This window comes from Miscanthus floridulus, chromosome 10 (genome assembly GCF_019320115.1).
Source record: "Miscanthus floridulus cultivar M001 chromosome 10, ASM1932011v1, whole genome shotgun sequence".
In the NCBI taxonomy this organism is placed as follows: Eukaryota; Viridiplantae; Streptophyta; class Magnoliopsida; order Poales; family Poaceae; genus Miscanthus; species Miscanthus floridulus.
The window spans coordinates 119734993-119758629 of record NC_089589.1 but is presented as its reverse complement, the minus strand read 5'-3'; the positions used below and the strand labels follow the sequence as shown (position 1 = coordinate 119758629).

Here is a 23637-nt window from a genome sequence, read left to right as displayed (position 1 = left end):
GGGCCACCTTTTGGAGATATAAATATGTGGCACCTAGGGTTGAGAGGCGGCTGGGCTTTTGGAATTTTTGGTGCGAATTACTGTTCACGGGAACAGTACCCACGCCTAGGGTTCCAGGGAACACACCTTCGCTCTCGATCTAGCCTAGGTCTTCAAGTCTAGAGAGAGATTTTTATTGATCTCTCCAATCAAGAGAGGGAGGACGATCGGGCGGAGGCTAGATGCATTTTTGTAGAACGATTACTGGAGTTAATCATTCATCTTGGTGAATTGTTCCTTTTTGTTTGCATCTACTTTTCCTACCGTCCGCCGCTATTTGCCGGCCACCAGCAAGCTGCTGTCAGGGTCAAGCCATTGGCAACAGCTGCTCCATTCTCAACACCTTGGCTTCCGGTTAATTCATACGTTTGCCTATTTACTTGTTTTATTATTCTGCTGATTGCTTGTCGGTTGTCGCTACGTGTGTGTGATCTAGACATGAGTATATACGATGACTAGTTGTGTTTTCCGTTGCTCTGAATCAGAGAATTGCTTGCTATTTGTTCAGTGCACGCAAGATGTTTGAGGAATTCTTTACAGGGCAGTTTTGAGTTGTTTTTATTATTATTAAAGAAACTTTTATCGGCTCCCATTCACCCCCCCTCTGGTCGCCTGTTCTGGTCCTTCAGAACCTTTGCAACATTGTCTGACCCTTAAGCTTCTGCGGGAAGTGTTTTGTAGCAACATTTTGTTTAGCAGCTCTTCGGTGTTTTGGAAGGTACATGGTGAACACCTATCTCCACTTTTTTTAGATTAATTTGTGGTTTCAAGCTGTCAGTGGCTTATCATTGTATTCTTTTCACACAAAAGAGAGAATCTGTTGAGTCGATGCTTTGAAATTAGAAGGAAGAAACTTTCCTCAAAAAAAATTAGAAGGAAGAAACGCTCAAGGAAGATGCCAGCCACTGTATTCTCATATACAAATCTGGCTGTTCCCACTACTTAGAAAGAACATCTGTGATCACTGTTTAACATATGCTTGCTGTGGAAAGCGTTTTGTCCTCCTGTCCTTGTCCTAGCACAAAGTTCAGTATAAGCTGCGCTAATATCTGCTTTACAAGTGTGTATCCTGGAGCACGAAGTTTAGTGGCATTGTGGTTCTTCCTCTGTTTCAGCATCGTCATATCCTCTCAAGATGGAGCAGAGCATGCACCAAGAAATTCATTACTGCAGTTGGAAGTTCGTGAATAATCTTAGAGTTACGAATAATCCCCTCAAGATGGAGCACAGCAACACTTGTATCTGCCCTGCGCCTCACAGAAAAGTACACCATTTCTCAAGCTGTTTGCCAGTTTATTACGTAACTCTGTAGTCGTAATCATGTCGAATAGTAACTACTGTATTCTTCTATGTTAGTACTTTGGATGCATTCGATTTCTTTCGCAATGTTGACGGTGAAGACAGTTCTTACTACATGTCAATTGAATGGATGCTTTGAGGCTGTTAACACAGGAAATCTCTAAGGGTCTGTTTGGATCTGATGAATTGAAACCAATATGACTACAACACCAGCAGCAGTTCAAAGTTCAAACATAGGCTTGGGAAGCATTGTGAAGTGTGGAAGCCTGTCAAAGTATTTTGCAGTTCCGGATGCCGGGTCTCCTTGCACCACCATAATGGACTCAAGGGCTTAAGGCATCCCCAGTTTCTTCTGTCGGAAGCTCCTGCTGGGACTCTTCGTGCACTTTATGCTATACGGGTATAGGTCAGGCGGCATCTCTAGCTTTGTGCCAAAGCCAAATGTCTATGGATGGTTCGTTTTATTTGCGGATTGGCCAACCCTTGGAGTACTGCCCCCCTGTGAGAGTGATTTTCCTTTACATTTACTGTAGGAAAAACGTGATTTCACCGTTAATCTTCGACATTTGTTCTAAATCTCTATTGATTAGCCCCCCCCCCCCCCCCCCCCCCCCCGAGGTGCTCATCTTGGCTCCGCTAATGACAGCAGGAACTGATGCCAGTGACTAACTTGTACGTTTTGTGACACGCTGTAAGCAACTATCCACTGTCTGTGTTGTCCTTATTGTCATCAGACTCTCTTTGATGAACGGCATAAAAAAAATTAAGGAGAAACTGCTAATAAGTTGTTGAAAAGCAAATCAATGGTGTGTGTGGTGTGGCCTCTTTCTCTGCAGATCCCCTGAGAATCTAACAGCTTTGCTGGAGGCACTCATCAAACAGCAATAAGCCATGCTCTGCTCTGAGCCTCCCAGGACAGCACAGGGTTCCTCTGCACACCTTTGAGCTAGATCGTATAACCTTTTCCTTTTTATGATTGTAGACTTTAGCTGAAGAATCCGATCCCCTATTTGTACTGAAAATTCCACAAAGTACTGTGATATAAAAAAACAATTCGCTAAGGCCACTGAGACGTAGACAGTATGAACAGAAATTGTGCTCTGGTCTGTACTCCTGTACAATCATTGAGAGAATGAACAGCAATATGCAACACTGCCTAATCAACATTTATTTTTCTACAAGTCATTCATAATCAGCTCATCGTGTATTCGTCTGCATCCCAATTTCCCAACCTGTATTATGTCAAAATCACACCAATCCAATGTATTGCGTGCTAAATCATGAAAAACTCCCACATAATAATTGATAATCCCAGACATCCTGGAAGCTCGACTGACTCGAGAGCACGCATGCGTGCAGCATTCTACGATCCGATCACATCACATGACGCTGCACGTCGCCGACGGGTCGTCGTCGCTGAAGGTCCGGCATCCCCTGTACCGGCCACACGGCGCAGGCAACGGCCTCACGGTTGTCCCGTACACCCTGCCGCAGCAGCCGCACCTGCAGCTGTCGTAGTAGCCCTGGTAGCAGGGCGCGCAGCACGGGCACCCGCACGGCCCCACGGGCGGCGCGGGCCACGACGGGATCTCTACCGTCGGGATCACGTACTCATCCACCGGCTGCTCCAGCGGCCGCCCCGGGCACGCCGGCATCATCAGCGGCGGCGGACTCTCCTTCATCGGCGGCATCTCCTTGGGTGGGGGCGACATCGGCGGCTCCAGCTCCGTTCTGGGCGGCTTCTCCTCGACGTAGTGCGGCTGGGGCACCATAGCGGACATCCCCGTGTCAGGTGGACGCGGGTGGTGGACCGGGGACGACGGAGGCGGCATCATCGTCTCGGGCGGTGGTCCAGGTGCTGGCTCCGGCGGCGGAGGCGACGGAGGCCGCTCGGGCGGCGGTGGTGGTGCCGGCGGCGGCGCCTTCTCCTTGTTCTTGTTCTTCTTCTTGCCGTTCCTCATTGGCGCCGGCGCAGGTGGTGCGTCTGGCATGTTCTCTGGAGGAGGCTTCCCGCCGCCGCCGTTGGTGGTGTCGACGATGTGGACGTCCCTGACCACCTTGCCGCCCTTGCAGCGGAGCTTGCATGCGAGCCGGTGCGGGTCGAATGGCCCCACGATGGCGATCGTCTTGCTCTCGGTGTCGAAGGAGATCGTCCGGATCCTCTCATGGTCTGCATGCACGCATGCATGAGCAATCAAGAATGGGAAAAAAAATGGATGCGCGATGGGCTCATTCCGTCTCGGGTGCGCCCCCCGGGCCCCGGCTGATGGACGCCGCATGTCGATCACCAGTTGTAATCAAAGGGTCCGCACGCGAGGCGCAGTTCGCTGGCTCCCCTCGGCTCCTCGCGTACACACACCAGGCTCCACCGCGGCTCCTCGGCTCGGACGTGAGCGCGGCTTCTCCTTGAGTACGGGCTGCACGACGCTCATAGGTGGAGGCGGCGGCCTACGGCGGAGATGACGGCAGGCTCGCGCAGGGGCGGAGCTACAGGGTGGTCCCTGTGGGCCGCGGACCACCCTGCGCTCGGCCCAATCAAGGCCCATAGGTAGAGTCAGTACTCGCCCAGTCGCTCGTGACCTTACGGATTCCGCCGTCTGTTCCTCTCGCATCGTATTGTTTCCGTATTTTGCGTGGCGTGCGATGCAGTCGTGGGGTCGGTCGACGGCCGCGACGCAACTGCTGGCGGCGGCGAGCACGGCCATCGCCCATCGGACTCCGACAACCGACATCGTCATCTCCACGTCGGCAAACGCAAAGCAGCAGCCGAGGAGGAGCAGGCACTCTGAACTGCTTTGCCAACGTTAATTAGCCTGCTGCTGGCTGCTGCTCTACCTGTCTATCCCTATTCTGAATTCTCCTTCAGTCACAAGTACATAATACTCACATTTCTTCTTTTCCTTTCAGTTTCCTCAATTTCAATATATGATCGGTGTTCTGCGATTTGCACGGACAGTCAATCAGATTGGAGAAGTGCACAAGCTAACAAGCCATAGGGTATGCAAAATTGATTTTTTTGTGCAAGTGCAACACTGAATTATTTTATTTCAATATATGATTTTTTTGCAGTATTGGATTAATGGTTTGATATATTGAAACATTATCTAATGTTGTTGCAGAATTGTTGAAAGATGAAGAGGACTGGTGATATTGCCTCTCTTTTTCCAAAAATATGAAGCAAAGAAGAAGGCTCTTTTCCATCTCCTTTTGTGGCTCCAGCTATTCTAGAAGAGCAAATTGAAGAACAAAAAGGTGGACCTGATCAAGACAGAGTAATTCAAGAGAATGTGATTTCAACTCCGATGCCTCTAATTCCGTGGGCATGATGAAAGTGAAGACTCTAGCAATAGAGGGAACTTCATTGAGCTTTTGAAGTGTCTTGCAGCAAATAATGAAGAGGTGGACAAGATTGTTTTGAAAAATACTCCAGGTAATTACCATTGACTAGCCCAGACATATAGTGTTGAAAGAATATTTTCTGCAATGGCCTTTATCAAGAATAAGGGTGATAGCCTGCTGGATAATTGTCTAATAATTTTTATTCAGCAGGATATCTTCTTACAATTGAGTGAAGAAGAGATCATCAACACTTTCTTGGCTATTAGAAGGCCCAGGCCTGACAAGAAGTAGTGACATATTGTTCTTCAATTATTATAGGTATGTAATATTTGAATTCTATGTTAACAAAGTTATACTCATATATTTTATGAACTTTGTATGTCCTTTTTTCATTAATTGCGTTTTGTCATTTATATACCTATGTACCTACATGTTAAATTTATAGCTGTTAAAAAAATTTAGACAATGGACCACCCTAGCTACAAATCCTGGCTACGCCACTGGGCTCGCGGCCATGCCAAGCAGCAGTAGATCATCCATCGCCGTGCAGCACCGACCTGGCCTGCCGCCGTGTGGAGACTGCACATATCTTTTCAGAGGAGGCGGTGAAGGCGGCGGCGACAGCAGTGGTTCCGCCGCCGTGCAGCACATCAGCAGGTTGTCGAATGCGTCAACAAGCAGGCACGCCGACCGCCGACCTGGCCTCTGCTCTGAAGAACGCCCCCACAAACAGTGTTGTCGCCTCATCCATAGACAGGTAACGAAATAAGGTCAAAATTCAGATCTGGGCACAAGTGTGGTTGTGCTGAATTTCTGATTTGGTTGATCCTTGTAGCACCTTGTGGGTCAAGCAAGTTACGATGTGGCCGATGATTATAGTATGTCTGATGGGCAAAAATCTATGATACCACTACGTGCTAACGTGCGCTCGTTGTGATGCACGCACTACATAAAAAACGTTTTTTTAGTAACAGGACGAATTTTTTGTAGGAGCTACTGGTGATAGAGCCGCCCCTACAAATGGTTGCCAAATGAGCCGCCCTTACAAATGAATTTGTAGGGGCGGACGGTGTTATCAGCCGCCCCTACAAATGGCCCGATTTGAGCCGCTCCTACAAATTGATTTGTAGGGGCGGCTCAATATCCAGCCGCCCCTACAAATTGATTTGTAGGGGCGGCTCAACAATGAAGTGCCTCTACAAATGGACGCCGAATATTAAAAAGTAAGTACTAAAATTCAAATTTTGTAAACGACCTCGGATGAAGAAACAATCAAAATGAAAGTTGTAGATCTCGAAAAGTTATGAAACTTTGTAGTTGACAACTTTTTCAGTTGAGATCATTTACTACTTGAAAATACTGTTTTAAATTATTGTTCCCGTTTTGTCCTCTAATTCGGAGTGCTTTCGTAAAACTGGTCTAGTTTTCGCATACGAATTCCGTTTTCGACGTTTCATATATGCAAATCGATCAGAAAAAAATTCCGGATCCGTCCATCCCCGCATTATCGGGGTCGGAGAATTTTAGATTGGTCAAAAACTGGTCACAAGATCATGTTTTCGTGGTCACAAGGTTTTTGTCGATTTTGAGCAAGTCTTCTGAAATTTCCACAGGCCACGTCTTTCACTTGTTTGAGCTCATATTTTCTGTGGTTACTTCTTTTGTGCTCCTAAGTGAAGGAAAAATATCAAAAAAATAAAAAAAAGTCGAAATTTCTCAAAAAAACAACGACAGCCCAAAAAATATAAAAAAAAGAGATGGACAAAAGAGGAACAATATCTAGAGGAGCACATAGAGAAGGCCAAACGTTATTTTGGAACACTAGTTGATTTTAGATGAAAAAATCATGAACATAGAAGTTGCAGAACTTATCAAGATTTACAAGTTTTATTTTGGTCATTTCTTCATCCGATAAAGTGGTAATAACATTGTTCACAAAATTTACATATCTCTCTTATAGTTTCATAAACAATAAGAGGGATATGTAATATTTGTGAACAATGTTACTATCACTATGTCGGATGAATAAATGATCAAAATAGAATTTGTAGATCTCGGAAAGTTATGAAACTCTATAGTTGACAACTTTTTAATTTGAAATCATCTTGTCAAGGAAAATTACGTTTGAATTTCTAAAATTTTTGTGCTTAAATTTTGTAAACGACCTCGGATGGAGAAACAACCAAAATAACAGTTGTAGATCTCGATAAGTTATGAAACTTTGTAGTTGACAACTTTTTCATTTGAAATCATCTTGTCAAGAAAAACTACGTTTGAATTTTCAAAAATTTGAAATTTGAATTTTTTAAACGACCTCGGATGGACAAATAGTAAAAATGAAAGTTGTAGATCTTGAAAAGTTATGAAACTTTGTACTTGATAACTTTCTCATTTGAAACCATCTTGTCATGGAAAACTACGTTCGAATTTCTATTATTTAAAATTCAAATTTTATAAGTGATCTCGGATGGAGAAACTACCAAAATGAAAGTTGTAAATCTCGAAAAGTTATGAAACTTTGTAGTTGACAACTTTTTCATTTGAATTAGTTTAGGGCCTCAAACAATCAATTTATACTCAGTTTTGTATAATACATGGGGAATTAAAATGGATTGTAGACACAAGTGAATGTGAGGTGTAGTGGTAGAGGAGATGGCTCGCCGACGCAAAGTGTGCAAAAATCATGAAAAAATGCTACAACCATAGAGTGAGGGTGTGTGTGGCTGCCGGTGGGGACCTCCTCGGTAAAAAAAAAATTTGCTATTTTTTTTTGCTCCTTTTTTCGTTTCTGGAAATTGATTTGTAGAGACGGCCTGGGAACCGCCTCTACAAATGAGTGATTTTTAGCCATTCTTTCGTAGAGGCGGCCGGTAAAACCGTCCCTATAAAGAGTTAATAGCCGCTCTTAAAAATATTTTTCTACGTAGTGCACGCAGGAGCTCGTGCCTACGTCGTCCGTGTCGTTGCCACCGCAGGAAGCTAGAGCACACGTGCCCTTGCGGAGGAGGTCTTGCCGACGTCGTCCATGGCCTTGCACCAACCCCCCCCCCCCACCCACCCACACACACACACACACACACGAAGCTAGAGTACACACCCTTGCGGAGGAGGACGTGCCGACGCCGTCCATGGCTTCAGCAGGGCGCGCCGCCCTTGCAGCTAAAGAACTTCATTGCCCTCGCAGGAACTCGATCTGTTGCGACTCCCGTATCGGCCCGGCAACCGCCCCGTGTCGTAGACTCTGCTCGAATCAGCGCACTCGGCGTGGTGCTGCGAGCCGAGCCGCGAACGAGAGCGTTGCTAGCCAGAGCCAGACGTCCGCGAGCGCTTGGTACGAGCCAGACCTCCCGCGAGCGTTGATTTGTTTCCTCGTCACGCGTCAGAGATCGAGCGCAGGGGCGCATGGCCGGGTGAATGAGCCCGTCGCGCATCCAAATTTTTGAATGACCCTACTGACGAGACGACGGTGCAGTAATTCTTTTTTTTTTTTTTACCTTGGAGCTGGCAGAGAATCTTGCGGATCTTGTGGTAGCACTTGTGGCAATCAAGGTCAACCACGACGATTAGCATGGAGATCTGTGTTGACACCAGCATTAGTAGTCACGCTAAATATTTTTTTTGTTCTTTTTTTTATTGACGGCAAATGGATCCAAATAGGGTCAACCAATCAAAATAACTGCATGCAGCAGGCATACGACAAGGGGAATAAGATTAATTCCGAAAGTACTAGTAAAGGCAAATAAGATTAATTCTGAAAGTACTAAAGGCGTTGTTGAAACGCTGCACAACTTTTATCACGTAATTATTATCTTATAAGCAAATGCGTTTCCGTTTCTTTTTACCTTATGCAAACGCAGCACAACATGTAATGTAGTAAATAAGTAATAACTCGATCCCAAGAATTCAGCCTCGAATTATATTTTTTTCATAGTATTAGAATTGAGAATATAAATAACAGAACAATTGTCTATATTATATAAGCTTTTGACAACGGTAATGCTATATGTCTGGTGTTCGACGTGCTTTTTCACCTCCGGACATGGCTCGCGCTCCTCCACTCGCTCCCCTCGCCTTATCCTCATCCACCTGCCGCCTCAGGTAGCTCAGCCTGCTCCATACAGAGATGCTCGCCGCTGCCCCGCCGAGCCATGCGTCCCCCGCCCGTAGCCCCTCCCTCCCTCCGTGACCCCCATGCCACCGGAGAGGAGGGCGACGTCGGCGACTTCCGGCGAGCTGCCCCTCTCTCCCTCCCCATCTCCCTCCTTCCCTCCGCGACCCCATGCCACTGGAGAGAGGGCGACGGCAGCGGCTTCCGGCGAGCTGCCCCTCTCTCCCTTCCCCCTCCCTCCTTCCCTCCTCGACCACCATGTCCCAGGAGAAAAGGCGATGGCGGTGGCTTCTGGCGACCCGCCCCTCCCTCCCTCCCTCCATGACCTCCATGCCACCGGAGAACAGGGCGACGGCGGCGGCTTCCAGTGAGGTAGGTGGGTCCTTCTCTGAATCTGAGCCCTCCTCCACCTTCTCCTCTGGATCTGAGCCCTTCTCCTCCTCTGGATCTAAGGGATGCGGCGGTGGCTAGGGTTCCGGCGAGCTCTCGGGGTCAGATCTCGTCGTGTTGCAATGGTTTTTTTTGGATGTTGTAACATATGATTTCGAATGTTGCAATGGGATTTTTTTGGGTTGTTGCAATAGATGTTTTTGCAATGTTGCAGTAGTACTGCTTGAGATGTTGGAGTTTGTTTCAATTGCTTCAATCTTATGTTGCAGTAGTTGTTCCATGTTGTTGCAAGTGTTTTTATTTCGAGCGTTGTTTCATATGCTTCACACCAGTGTTGCAATAATATGTTCTAAATGTTTCAGCTCCTTCAGCCTATTGTTGCAGCAGTTAGTTCGGTGTGGTTGTAATAATATGTTCATGGTGTTTCAGCTGCTTCATCCTAATGTTTCAGCTGTTGTTCCTTGTTGTTGCAATAATATGTTCATGTTGTTTCAACGGCTTTATCCCAATGTTGCAGCTGTTGCTCCTTGTTGTTGCAATATATATGTTTCATGGTGTTTTAGCTGCTTCAGCCTAATGTTGCAGTAGTTGTTTCCATGTTGTTGCACGTGTTTTTATTCTAGCTTTCTATGTTGTTTGGCCGGGGAGGGGCGAGCCGGGACGGACGGGGGTGCGTGGTTTCGTCGAGGCCTAGCGGATGGAGGTGCTGGGGCCGGCGGACGGAGGGGTGCTGTGGCCATGGGGCGCTGGGCATGCAGAATGCTCGTTGTGGGCCTCCCCACGCCTGCGACGGTCTGCATGGCGATCTAGGGGTGTGCAGACTCGCACAACACAGTGGCTAGTGGGGCTCTTCATAGGCATCGCGGGTCGTCGGTTCATCGGTGTTAGTGGGGCTCTTCGTTCGACGAAGACGCTGCTGCGGCAGTTCATGCGGGCGCGCGATCACATGGCGGCGGCGTGGGTCGATGCTGCTGCCCCGGTCTCGTACCATCGCCAGCGGGTCCGCTCCTTGCGCGCGTCACCGGGGGGCGTGCTGGTAGTGTCCGGTGCTGAACTGGGGAAGGGGCACACGCTGGGGGAGTGTGGACTGGGAAGCGGACGAGGGGGGTTGAGCGCTGAGGGGCGTTCGTACGCTAGCGCCCAGATCGGACGTCCAGGCACTAGCAGTTCTCTTTTGACAAGTGTTCCAAAAGAATATATATTCTCTTGCCAAAGAAAAAGAAACACAGTAAAAAAGCACGTAACGCGGGTATATATGCGATTGGCTTTTGAACATGAACTAGCTCGATTGTGAAATAAAGAATGGACTTATTCCTATAGAGGAACATGTCACTAGTAGAGAAACGACTTTCTGTTCGCACATTTAGTTTCGGTTGTGTTGGGGTTCGGTCCTCGAACCTTTAGTCCCGGTTGGTGATTAAATGGTGACCTTTTAGTCCCGGTTGGTGGTCTTCCACCCGGGACTAAAGGTCCCCCACAGGTTAATTCTAAAGGAGAGCACTCAGGACTTTATCACATTTGGTGTGCAGTTGAGTTGGTAAGGGAACTATGCGTGAGTCAATGTCTTGGGTTCAAATCTCACGCACCACAAGAGAGGTTTTCCAGAATTTAAACTATTTTTTTATTTCAACGGATTGGCTTTAGTCCCGGTTCTGTGATCGGGAGTAAAGGTCACGGCCTTTAGTCCCGGATCCGTAAAACGGGACTAAAGTCAGTTCCCTACCTGAATTTTAGCCCACCTATGCACTAGTGTGTGTGGAAACTCTTTGAATATATTCTTGCTCCACTACTATTCTTACTCTCCTTCCAATTTCTAAAGAACAGCATGTACAGGTTAGCGACCAGCGCAAATTCAGGTACATCAAAAAACAAATTCGCAAAGAAGAAACAAAGAGTACATCATCAATCAAAACACAAACAAACAGTTGTTGTATGCAGAACTCATGTCAGCTTCAAATTTTGCAAGAAACAGAGTTTGAGAGAGAGAGAGAGAGAGAGATCACCTTCTCTGCCATGCTTTGCTTGGGAGCTGCTGATCCTCTGTTTCTCACATGTAGAGACTAGAGAGAGAGAGACAGGGAGAGACGTGCAGTGTGAGTAGAAGATAAGAGGGGAGAGAGCGAGGTGCCGTATATAAATAGGAGGTAGGAGATGCCTGGGCGACGCCGACCTAGTCAGTTCACATGGCCCCATGTTGAGGGAATAACCGCTTTCACCCTACTCCGGACACGTGTACTCGTTTTCGTAAACACTACTCTACGTGCAACTTCCGGATTGTTCAGTGCGTACCTACTTTACCTGTGGCTGTACACTTACATATACTTGCATGTCAAAAACAAAACACACTTTGCATGTACCCGTATGTTCAGGATCTTCGAAACGGCGAACAAGACGTGCCGTAGTTACTGTTAAAAGGTCGTTTGGACTGTCAAATAAATTTGGATTATGGATCGTTCAATATAATGTGCGCTGTATAATAAGTACTGTAATAACGTCGTGCATTTATGTGAAAAATGAATACACCATAACTATCCTACTTTACTGAGGCTGTCAATACATTCCAACTTGACAAATGAGCTAGATTCATGTCAACATTTATTTAGTTAGTTTTGCTTTTTTTTTTTTGAGCAAAAAAAACTTAGCTTGACCTCAACTTGTTTGGCACACCTTCACCACATGCTTCATTGGTTGTTTCTTTGCCAAACAGAACTTTTGCAAACAGGTTCACCCATGAACCTCCTGAAATCCCGCTCTCACATGGGAATGGGTTGAGGTGAAGCTAAAAATAGTAGTTTTTGGTGGCTTCACCTAACACCAATGGGCCCCAACGCGTGTAGATGTATGATTTGCACCCATGGAGCCCTTGCGCGAACTCGGCCACTGGGTCATGAGTGAGTGGGCGCAGACAGGAAGGCGGGCAAGGCCGCCGCACGTAGGCATGACCATGACCGAGAGGGCAGATGCGGGTCATGGCATGGGGGAAGAAGATAGGAAGCACGAGTGGAGGATAAGGTAGGAGAAGAAATACGAGAGGAGGAAAAAAAGAGAAGGGCGTGATAGTCACTTCTTTCTTTTTATCTATAATTTGAAGCTGTTTTGCCAAACGGGTTCTAAAAATGGCTTCTACTTCATGGGTTGAGTTGCTTGTTGAGCTGAGAAAAAAAGGGTTCACTATTGAAGCTAAGCTATGCAAAACGAAGCCTATGGATGATACAAATTTTAGGACACATGGAAAGTCAGACCATATAATGGGTATAAAAATGGTATACACAAGTGCATCAACCATTGCTTCCGTAGGGGCTAGAATCCTTGGATACAAAAACAGTAAATGTTAATGTGTTAAACCTATGATTTACAAAAGTTACTTATATTAATTTGTCTGGTTTTCTCTTCGTTTATTTTCTCACAGACTTGCCAGGAGACAAGCATAAGATTGGAAAAAAAATTCCAATCAATATGCCAGGAACATTTGCTTTGTGATACTCAGCCAGTCGGAAAATTTAGGATAGAAATGGTTTAGGAAATTTGGCGATTCTTGGTTCAAGTAACAACAAAACTGAGTAAAAATGGATTATGGTACGTCAAAATTAATTCATTTGTTAACAGTTGATTTTATCCCTGCAGTTATCTGTTGACTAATAATGAGGAAAATTTGTAAATAATGTCGCTAAAAGTAATTCGTAGTTCCTGCCACCTGCCACCTGCCACCTTTTTACTTGTACTAGTAGAAATCCACGTGCGACACGCATGTGTTTATAAAAAAGATTTCCCTTATAATATATGATATAAAATGTATGGCTAAGTTTATAACTCCCGAATATATTTAGAATTAAAAACATATATCATTGTATACATTTTCTTTGGACATGGTTATACCATAATTAGTCTTACGGAGACACATATTTATTCAAAATTCATCAAGTGGACTCTTCATCATACACATAGAGCTACTTCTCTTTTGCTCCTACTATCTCCATCTTTGTTTCTATGGTGACATATTTACCTCTCTCCACCTCCCTCTATACATATGGAGCATCATGGTAACCATCTATTTTGAATTTGTCAGCTTGGGTTTATCCACAACAGTTCAATCAACTGAAATTGGGGACACAATTGCTTTCTTATCCTTCTTGGAACAGGCCTAAGTAAATGATTCATACAAACAAAATTGATAAAAAATTTCCCAGCTAGGTGGCGAGATTGGATTGCAGAGTGTTGACCACTTGTTCACAAGTGCTTCTAAATGGCACCCGGGGCTGCCATATTGCCCATGGTAGAGGTTTTGTGACAAGTGGTTTTGCGTTTCTAAATGTTTAATCAGCGGTCTGTTACTTATAGCATGCTAATTTATTTGAGCAGGTCATTATTTGATTCACATGACTTATTAAAACAAGACCACATTAGAAATCTGCAAGAGATTGTTCGGTAAGTATGATTGACACATGAGCAACAATCACATGTGAAAGGAATAAGAGATATGAAATCTCTTAATAGGAATCTTGCTTCCAAAAGAAAGGATTCTAATAGGGCCACGTCATCTCGTCATCTCTTGGCCGTCCGATCCAATAGGTACGTTTCCTCGGCCGTTGAATCATGCGATCATGTCACCGTAATAGTCAGCGGGTGGTCACATGCACAGGTTGTTCCGGATTCATCGAGGTCGTCACGTGGACAGGTCGCGTGTTCCAGATTCATCGGTGTCTCTTTTTTTAATACCGGAAAAAAAACGGCGGCGTGGCATCGCTATCACAAGCCAGCGCACTTGCTCTGTACTTCTCAACGATCAACCATCTCTCCTTCACTACAAAGTAGAAGAAAAAATTAGATCACAAAGAATCCCCTACATGGCCTAATCATTCCTGCAGAGACCACGGGAAGAATCACACCTACAAATCAAAGGTACATAACGTTCATCTTCTGCACTCTTATTTGTTTCCTTCCTTTGGTTGATCTGACTAATTCTGGCTATAGGTATTTTCTATATACTTGTTCACTATACATGTAGATACTTTCCTATACATATATGTGTAAATATGGTTCGGACAAAGAGAAAGCAACAACCACTAGAAACTATAAATAATCCATCTAATAGTAAGAATGCAAGACAATTAAGATATGGAAAGCTACGCGAAAAAAACGTAAACTAGAACCAGAACATAAATCAAACAGAGAAAATTTAATTAAAAAGCAATGCCTATATATTGAGGCTGCACATCCATATTTATACTCTTCTCATGGAATGGTATCATTTACACCAGAATATATACAACATCTAAAACAATCATATATAGAACGATCATATCATGGTGCACCAAACTACACGTGTAAAGATTGTGATGCTATGTTCTGGTATGATGAAAGAAATAAGACATACTCTAAAAAAAAGAAACAGATTCTATATTCTAATTGCTGCAAATATGGAGAGATCAAAATACCACGATATAATGAACCACCTCAATTCCTTTCCATGCTCATTCACCGTAGAGGAAATAATCTATCTAATCATTTTTATCAAAAGATAAGACAATATAACAGTATGTTTGCTTTTACTTCTATGGGTGGCAATATTGACAAAACTATAAACAAAGGTGAAGGTCCATATGCATTTCGTATAAATGGCCAGATACACCATCGTATTGGTTCACTACTACCTGAAACAGACAATACTAGGCCGAAATTTGCAGAGTTATATATTTTTGACACACAGAATGAAATCCAAAATAGAATCGAAGCAATAACTAGAGAAGATCCTGATGATAATGATATCAATCCATATATAGTTCAAGAGCTTAAAAATATGCTTGATCAATACAATCCATTAGTTAAAAATTTTCAACAAGCACGTGATTTACTTGAACAGTACAAAGGTATAGATATCAGTGTACGGATTGTCGGTGCGAAAAAAGGTGATCCAATTCAATATGAAATGCCACACACTGAAGAATTAGCTATGCTTATAGTCGGTGACCCATCATTAGAAAATTATAAAAGAGATATTATAATCAACAGTACACACAAAGGCCTTCAACGTATCTCTATTTATCATCCTGCCTATATGGCATTACAATACCCCTTGCTATTTCCATACGGGGAAAGAGGATTCCAACTAGGTATACCTTACCAAAATCAACATGGAAATCAAAGAAAAAAGAGAAAAAGATCAAGTGTTACAATACGTGAGTACTACAAATATCATATGCATTTCAGATCTAACCAACCAAATCCATTCCTATGCTATGGCAGACTATCAAAACAAGCAATAGTAGATGCACGTGCAATGGAAGATGAAGATAGATTAATGTATATTGCTAAAAACCAAGATAAATTAAGAGTTGAATATTTACAAGGTATATATGACGCAGTAGAAAAAGGACTAACCGACAGCAACCAAATAGGCAAAAGAGTATTTTTACCATCAAGTCATACTGGATCAAGACGTTACATGATCCAAAATTATCATGATGGAATTGCAATATCCCGTGTGTATGGACCTCCTGATCTATTTATAACATTTACATGCAACCCTAAGTGGCCTGAAATCAGTGTAGCTCTCTTAGAACATCAATATGCGAATGATAGACCAGATATTATAATACGTGTCTTTCATATGAAACTGCAACAACTACTAGAAGATATACGATCAGGTACAATATTTGGTCCAGTAGTAGCAATTTTGTACTCTATAGAGTTTCAGAAAAGGGGTTTACCACATGTCCATATCTTAACATGGATAGATAAATCCAATAATCAAGTTACACCTGAGACAATAGATCTGTGGATATCTGCTGAAATATCAGAACCAAAAGAAGATCCTTTAGCATATGTCTTAGTATCTGAACATATGATGCATGGACCATGTGGAGAAAAAAAATGAAAAAAAACCCCATGTATGAAAAAAAGGAAAATGTTCAAAATATTATCCAAAACAATTCCAAGATGAAACTACATTTACAGATAATGGATTTACTCAATATCGTCGATGAGACAGCACTATCTATATCCGTCGAGACAATCATAATTTAGATAACAGATGGGTTGTCACACATAATTTAAAACTACTAAAGAAATATCAAGCTCATATAAATGTTGAATATGTTAATAAAAGTAGATTATTAAAATACCTTTGCAAATATGTCAACAAAGGACCAGATAAAGCAACAATTATTTTGGAGCCTCTAAAGAAAGAGGATCCTACACAAAATAAAAAACACTAAAGACATTGACGAGATAAAAGAATATTTAGATTGTAGATACATATGTGAGCAAGATGCTTTATGGACCTTTATCTAAAAAAAAGATGCTTTATGGAGATTACTAGGTTTTGACATACATTATCATTGGCCTCCTGTAGAGCGATTGCCTGTGCACTTACCTTTGCTAAACACAATTAGACTACACAAGAATACAAAGTTACAGCATATAACGAAAGATCCCAAATTTCATAAAACAAAATTAACTGAATGGTTTGAGACTAATAAATTACATGAAGATGCTAGGGAACTAACATACTGTGATTTTCCTCGTTTTTGGAAATGGGATGACAAAAACAGAAAATGGACAAAAAGAAAACATGGTTTCAAAATTGGCCGATTATACTATGTCAACCCTACAGAAGGAGAACGCTTTTATTTACGCATATTACTAATGATAGTTACAGGAGCTACCAGTTACAAAGATATAAGAACATATAAGGGAACTGTTTACCAAACATTTAAAGAAGTATGTGCTGCACGGGGCTTACTAAAAGATGATAACGAATGGTATAAAACTTTTGACGAAGCAGCAAATTGGGCTACATCTCTACAGCTACGCTACCTATTTACAACGATACTTCTCTTTTGTGACTTACAAGATGAAAATAGATTTTATACTCAAAACTAGAGAAAAATGGTAGATGACATTGAACGTGATATAATTACTAAATATTACCCAATACAATATCAGCCTACAGATTTAGAACTTCATGATGCACTACTACAAGAATTAGAACAAATATTAAGCAAAAATGGTTTCAATATTCATTCATATAACCTTCCAAAAGTATCTTTACAATATAGACCTGACAAAAGTAACCAACTCATTGACGAAGAATTAAATTATCATATAGATATGTTGGATGAGCAAGCAAATAGACTTTACATGCAATTAAATACTGAACAAAAAAATGCATACCAACAAATAATTAGTAGTGTTTTAAAGAAGGAACCAAATATATTCTTTGTATCTAGACATGGAGGAACTGGCAAAATATTTCTGTGGAACACAACTGTTTGTTATCTACGAGCACAGGAAAAAATTGTACTAACTGTTGCATCATCAGGAGTTACATCATTGTTACTTCCAAATGGACGTACCGCACATTCATGGTTTCGCATACCAATAGATATAGATGAATTATCAATTTGTGATATAAAACGAGGAACAAAATTAGCTCAACTTCTTACTGAAACTAATCTTATCATATGGGACGAAGCACTAATGACAAATAGACAATGTTTTGAGGCTTTAGATAGATCACTCAGAGATATATTATCCGAAAAAGAAACAAATTTATTGAACATACCTTTTGGAGGAAAAGTTGTTGTACTAGGAGGAGATTCAAAACAAGTATTGCCGGTTATAGAAAACGCATCGAAATCTCAGATAATAAGTGCTTCAATATTTAGATCATATTTATGGAATCATGTGAAGAATTTTTTTTGCATCAAAACATGCGTTTAAAACAATATGACATACATTCAACAGAATATCAGGAGTTAGATAGTTTCAATAAATGGATAATAGATATTGGGAATGGAAACATTACATATCAATCAAAAGATAATGCTGAAGAAGATCAAGATACCACTACAGTTCAAATTCCAGAAGACTTATTATTGACCACAACTGGAAACAAGATTGAAGCTTTGGTCGAACACATATACCCAGATTTTCAACAAAATTTTAAGCAACCAGAGTATCTTATGAGTAGAGCAATTCTTACAACCACAAATGAAATTGTTGATGAGATAAATGATTATATTCTTACACTTGTACCTGCCGTTGAAACAGAATATCTTAGTGCAGATACAATATCAAAATGTTCAGATACTTGTAATGATGCAGATATATTATATCCTGTAGAATATCTTAATAGCCTAACCACAAATAATTTTCCAAATCATAGGCTAAAACTTAAAATTGGTACACCTATAATGCTTCTAAGGAACATTAATCAAAGCCTAGGACTATGTAATGGAACAAGGTTAGTAATAACAAATCTTGGAAGAAATGTCATTGAAGCTGTTATCATTACAGGATCTCACACCGGAGAAAAAACATATATACCAAGAATAAATCTAACTGCGCGTGCCTCTCATTGGCCATTCACATTATCTCGACGCCAATTTCCAATAAAAGTTTGTTATGCTATGACTATAAATAAAAGCCAAGGACAAACTTTATCAAATGTAGGGGTGTATTTAAAGAAACCAGTATTTACACATGGGCAATTATATGTGGCAGTTTCAAGAGTACAAGATAGAAAAGGTCTAAAAATATTAATTGAAAACCCAGATGGAGATAGCTTTATTACCTACTATTTCCCCTTTCAATTTATATGTACAAAGATTAGGATTAGATGAGATTGCAATAATCCTGCCATAGAGCTTGAAGACTGGTACATACCAATTAGGCCGTCGCCTTGGCCCTTGGATCTGCATGCCATCTGCTCTACCGAACTGTGGATCCACACCCTCACGAGTCACGACCCTCTTGTGGCCAGGGTCCCCCACACCAGCAGGCAGCGCACAGGATAGCGCCACCGTGAGGAGCTCAGCCGAGCTCGTGCCGGTCCCCGCGCTAGCGCTGCTCCATGCAAGCTCCCCTCTCCCAGGTGCCAAAAATTGATATCAGAGAAAGCAGAGACAAAGAGAAGTGCTTTGGTGGAGAGAGACGAAGGCAGACTGATGTTGGCAGGAGGGAGATAGAAATGGTAAAGACAATGGGCTGAGACTAGAGAATCCAATGCGGAGAAGCTAGTGAAGCTATCTCTATCACGGATACACCTATAGTAGGCTACACGTTAAAGAGATTAAAAAAAAGTGGGAGGCCCTGACGCTATGGTGTGCATGGACCCATATACACAACTAAAGACTCCCTAACCCTACTTTTTAAAAAAAATAAGCGTGTTGCGCGGCAAAGCCGCGCGTACTTTCTAGTTTAGTCTTAAAGCCTACAGGAAAAAAGGGAACAATTCAGACTTCCCAGCCTCAGCATCGAGGCCTCAGCATTTGATTTTCCTTGGCATTATAGTATTCAGTGTCATATATGATTTGCATACTGCAGTATAAATGCAAAAGCTAACTATTCATTCTTCCAGTTATGGCTATTTCATGCTATGCTTGATCCTAGATACACAAATTTCAGTGGCCACTGGTGGTTGGCTGCCCGTACTTGGCTTGTTGGCCGCCGGTGGCTGGTGTGTGGCCACAATGGATGGTCGCTGCTCCAAAAGCAACCCACTATGACATGATCCCAGGAATAAATCTTGCCTCACAGTTGACATGACACTACTTCAGGCCAACAATAAAAAATAACTGACATAATGACACTACCTACCAATAAAAAATAACTGATATGATCTGAAAAAACAAGAACGACAGTGCATGAGTACAATACCTCAGGCCTCTCCTAATTTACCTTCTACAAATAGTTAAGCATCATACAAAAGGAGAAAATATAGCATTTTTTACTCTCTTGTTTTCCAAGAGATAAGCAAATAGCTAACTACACTAATAGATGCTTATAATAAATGGGAGTTATAAAAAAGAGGAATGTTTAAAGCGGGTCCTTGCGGCACTTCACCAGGTTACAGATTATTGAAACAATTAATTAATACATGAGAGCAAAGTTTTAAGTTGTTAGAAAAAAATACTGAGCACAGAAAACAATGCTCCCATTTTCTTTAAAATAACTGCAGGTCACTGTGATTTCCATTTTTCGTGGCAGCACTACCGGATTCAGCTTCTTTGTCGAGTACCTCAGGCACTCGGCAAAGGCCGATATACACTCGGCAAAGCCTTTGCCGAGTGCTAATCTGACACTCGGCAAAGAAAAGTCGCCGTGACAGCGGCTTTGCCGAGTGTCAAGGTCAAACACTCGGCAAAGGTCTCTGCTTTGCCGAGCGCCGTTGCCTCAAACACTTGGCAAAAAATTGGTTTGCCGAGTGTTTTTCCAAAATACACTCGGCAAAGAACTATTGTTTGCCGAGTGTTTTTGGGAATTACACTCGGCAAACCTATTTTCCAAAGAAAAAAAATATTTTTTCTCAGCATACTATTACTGTTTGCCGAGTGTTTTTAGAATTACACTCGGCAAACCCATTTTCCAAAGGAAAAAAATTTCTAAGCATATCCAGCAGCTTTGCTTTTTCTTTGCACCATGAGAACGTGAACACTGGACAGGTTCCAGGGAAGTTGTATTCTCTGTCTACCTAGCCCATTCAGGTCCGCTGATCCGGACATTGTGCTGCCTCGCTCTGGTCGACCTGTAAAGTATTCAAGGTAAGATGTTGGACTTCAGATTTTAAGACAAGCAGTACTTTACTGAAAAGTTGCTCCTAGCTATGAAATAAATACATTAAATAAACTAGTGTCTCGATACTTTCAAAGAAAACAATATTTGGTCCATATAGCACTAAACAGGCTACCAAAAAGGACGGGTTTGAGAAAGCAATGACAATAAACACTAAATACCAATAAATTGCATCACTGAGAATACTTTACTAATTACCCTAGATTCACTTGTGTAGTTGGGTGGTGTTCTAAGCTGTACTCACTACCTTAAAAAACCTGTACTCACAAAAATCTTGAGATCTTGGCATGCTTCAATAACATATTAACTCTAGAAAATTCCTGAAAGTATTGCTGCACTGCTGCAAGTATAACGGACACAGGTCCCAGAAGCAAGAGAACAGTTACAGCTATAACAAACTAAAAAGAAAGATAAAACTCACTTCATCAGAAATATTTGCATCGGCACCAGCTTTCAACAAACACTTGACGCAGTCAGTTAAGCCTTTCCCAGCAGCTATGACCAACGCAGTAGCAGGATTGCCAGCGTTGTACTGGAGAAAAGCAAAATAACATGTCACGGTACTGAACAAAATAGGATTTAAAGGTGTAATATGCCATTGGAATGATCTGTTAAATAAGACTCCTTGAGTTGGCCAGTAAAGCAAGGAAAAATAGCATTCTAGCCACCACGGCCGGGCTAAGTATATAAAGCTTCTGATGCTGTTTATTGAGTGGGAAAAAACATCAAGGGAAGAATCTACCAAGATGAGCAATTTTAGCCCGAAATAAGGGTAAAATAAGCAGTAAGCTCACCTCTTCTCTAAATTGGTAATGATTAGACAATACTAAGTAAATCAAACTACAGTGTCAATACAATAAAAAGTAACAGCACAAGTACATAAGCTAGGGATTTTTAAAACTATTTACCTTGTTGTACATTGAGGGTGTTATATTAGCAGCTAGCAGTCAGCTGCTACCTGCACACATCAAACAACATGTTATGAAACTGCAGGAAGAGTAGTCACAATAGCTCTAATATTGTAAAAGGAACTAAAATGTGATTATTCAAAAACAAGCTACAATGCTCACACAATCTTCTAGTTTTTTCTCAAATAGTTTTACTAATTTCAATTAACAGGCAAGTTCAATCAACCAATAGATGTGCAGCAATAGCACAAATGATCTAGGCACATATGCCCCTGTGAACCATGGAGGTCACATTCTTGCCAAAGTACAGGTACTGTCCATGAGTCATGTCCCTCGTTGCATTGCAAATTAGTTACATACAAGCATGAAGTTTTTAAATAACTACTCAGGTCTTTTTGAATTGAAGTAGCTTGGAAGACAAACATGTTTTCACTTCAGTTCTTTATTTGTTTTATCAGGTTCACAAATGCATCAGGTTTCAGGCTCAGTCACCCATGCAGCAAGATAGCATCAGGGTTGATAGGTTCACACATACACATACAACAATGGCCAACATAAGAGTATGTATAATGGGTGTGCTTATAAGGGATTATTAGTTCACATAAGCACATCAGTCTGCACCATGTGGATGCACTATGAAAGCTTAAATAAGGGAACTGAGAGGTGCACTTTACTTTGTTTATGGTATTTCCAGTGTGATTGATATAATTAACCCTAATAATAAACTTAGGGACAACAAATATTGGTAGGTGTTTCAAAACTACAGAGCATCTATAGCTCTTGTACAGGAACCCATGCTCTAATGGTGCTCCTTAGGTAGATCAATTATCCTAGAAAAGAATCTGAAATTCCAGGACAGCAACAACACATTCAAGTAAATAAACAGGAATTCTAGACCACGGAAAATTACATTCTCTAACAACACAGTCTACTATTTAACTCACTTAGCATTAGCAAGCAAGGCCCAAATCAATATTTCACACAGAAACAAAGGATGAACTACTGCCGATATTACAATATCCCGGCAGTCACGGCAGTAGCAATTCACCGCGGGGCAACTCTAACCCTAGATCTTCTATCTGCAGCGCCTAAACAGCTCACCATGGACATGCATGCCTGATCTGCACACAGGATGGACGAGCAGCTAGAACAACTGGACGGCGCAGATCTTACGGAGACGACGCGGATCGAGGCCGCATCCAGGCCCATCCCGACCCGGGACGAGCGTGGTGTTGAGCTGCTGCTGCGGTTGACCAGCGCGGCGGCGCTCAGCTAGCAGCCAGCTCGCTCGGACTGGGGGCGATGGCGCTGGCCAGCCGGCCGGCCCGCCATGGCGCCGCCGCCGCGGCATGGTAGGCATGGCCCTTGGCCGCCCCATCCCAGAGCGTGCGGCCCTACCGCTGGTCCACAGCAGAGCTGCGGGGACGAGCAGGGGTCTGCGTAGGGGAGGAGGATGCGGAGGGAGCCGGCGTTGGTGCTTCCGGAGGAGCGAGAGAGAGGCGAGGGAGAGCGCACGCTGGGCGGAAGAAGATCGAGGGGGAGAGCGAGAGCCGCGTCGCGGCGTCGGGCTTTTGGGAAGATTTGGGGAGTCTAGGCCGGCGGGGTTAAATCCCCCCTTTGCTGAGTTCCCCCGATCTGGCACTCGGCAAAGTTTTTTTAAATTCTTTTAATCTTTGCCGAGTGCCACCTGGCCTGGCACTCGGCAAAGAGTTTTTTTTAAAAAAAAATTATTTGTCGAGTGCCCCCGATCTGGCACTCAGCAAAGTTTTTTTTTAATTTTTTAAAATTCTTTGCCGAGTGCCACCCGGACTGGCACTCGGCAAAGTGGGGGGTTTTTTTAATTTTTTTAAAATTCTTTGCCGAGTGTCATACGTCCTTGCACTCGGCACAATGGTGATTTGTCGAGTGTCATTTTTTGACACTCGACAAACCATATTTTTCCCACTTTTGACCTCCAAATTTTTTCTGCAGTCCCCATAC

At 42.7% G+C, this 23637-nt stretch overlaps 1 protein-coding gene across 1 annotated transcript; it reads right to left on the bottom strand.

Annotated features, from left to right (window-relative positions):
* Nucleotides 1-2568: 2568 nt before the first annotated feature.
* LOC136485515 (protein PYRICULARIA ORYZAE RESISTANCE 21-like) lies at nt 2569-11262 on the bottom strand. Its single transcript, XM_066482376.1, has 3 exons — nt 11179-11262; nt 8172-8253; nt 2569-3508 (listed from the first exon to the last, which is right to left on the bottom strand). Exons 1-3 carry the CDS (start codon nt 11188-11190, stop codon nt 2718-2720), a joined length of 885 nt encoding a protein of 294 aa, XP_066338473.1. The 5' UTR covers nt 11191-11262; the 3' UTR covers nt 2569-2717.
* Nucleotides 11263-23637: the final 12375 nt, after the last annotated feature.

Coding starts and splice junctions, on each gene's coding strand:
- LOC136485515 (XM_066482376.1), bottom strand. Junction 3,509..8,171: donor GATTCTCTGCCAGCTCCAAG/GTAAAAAAAAAA, acceptor GCGTGCATGCAG/ACCATGAGAGGATCCGGACG.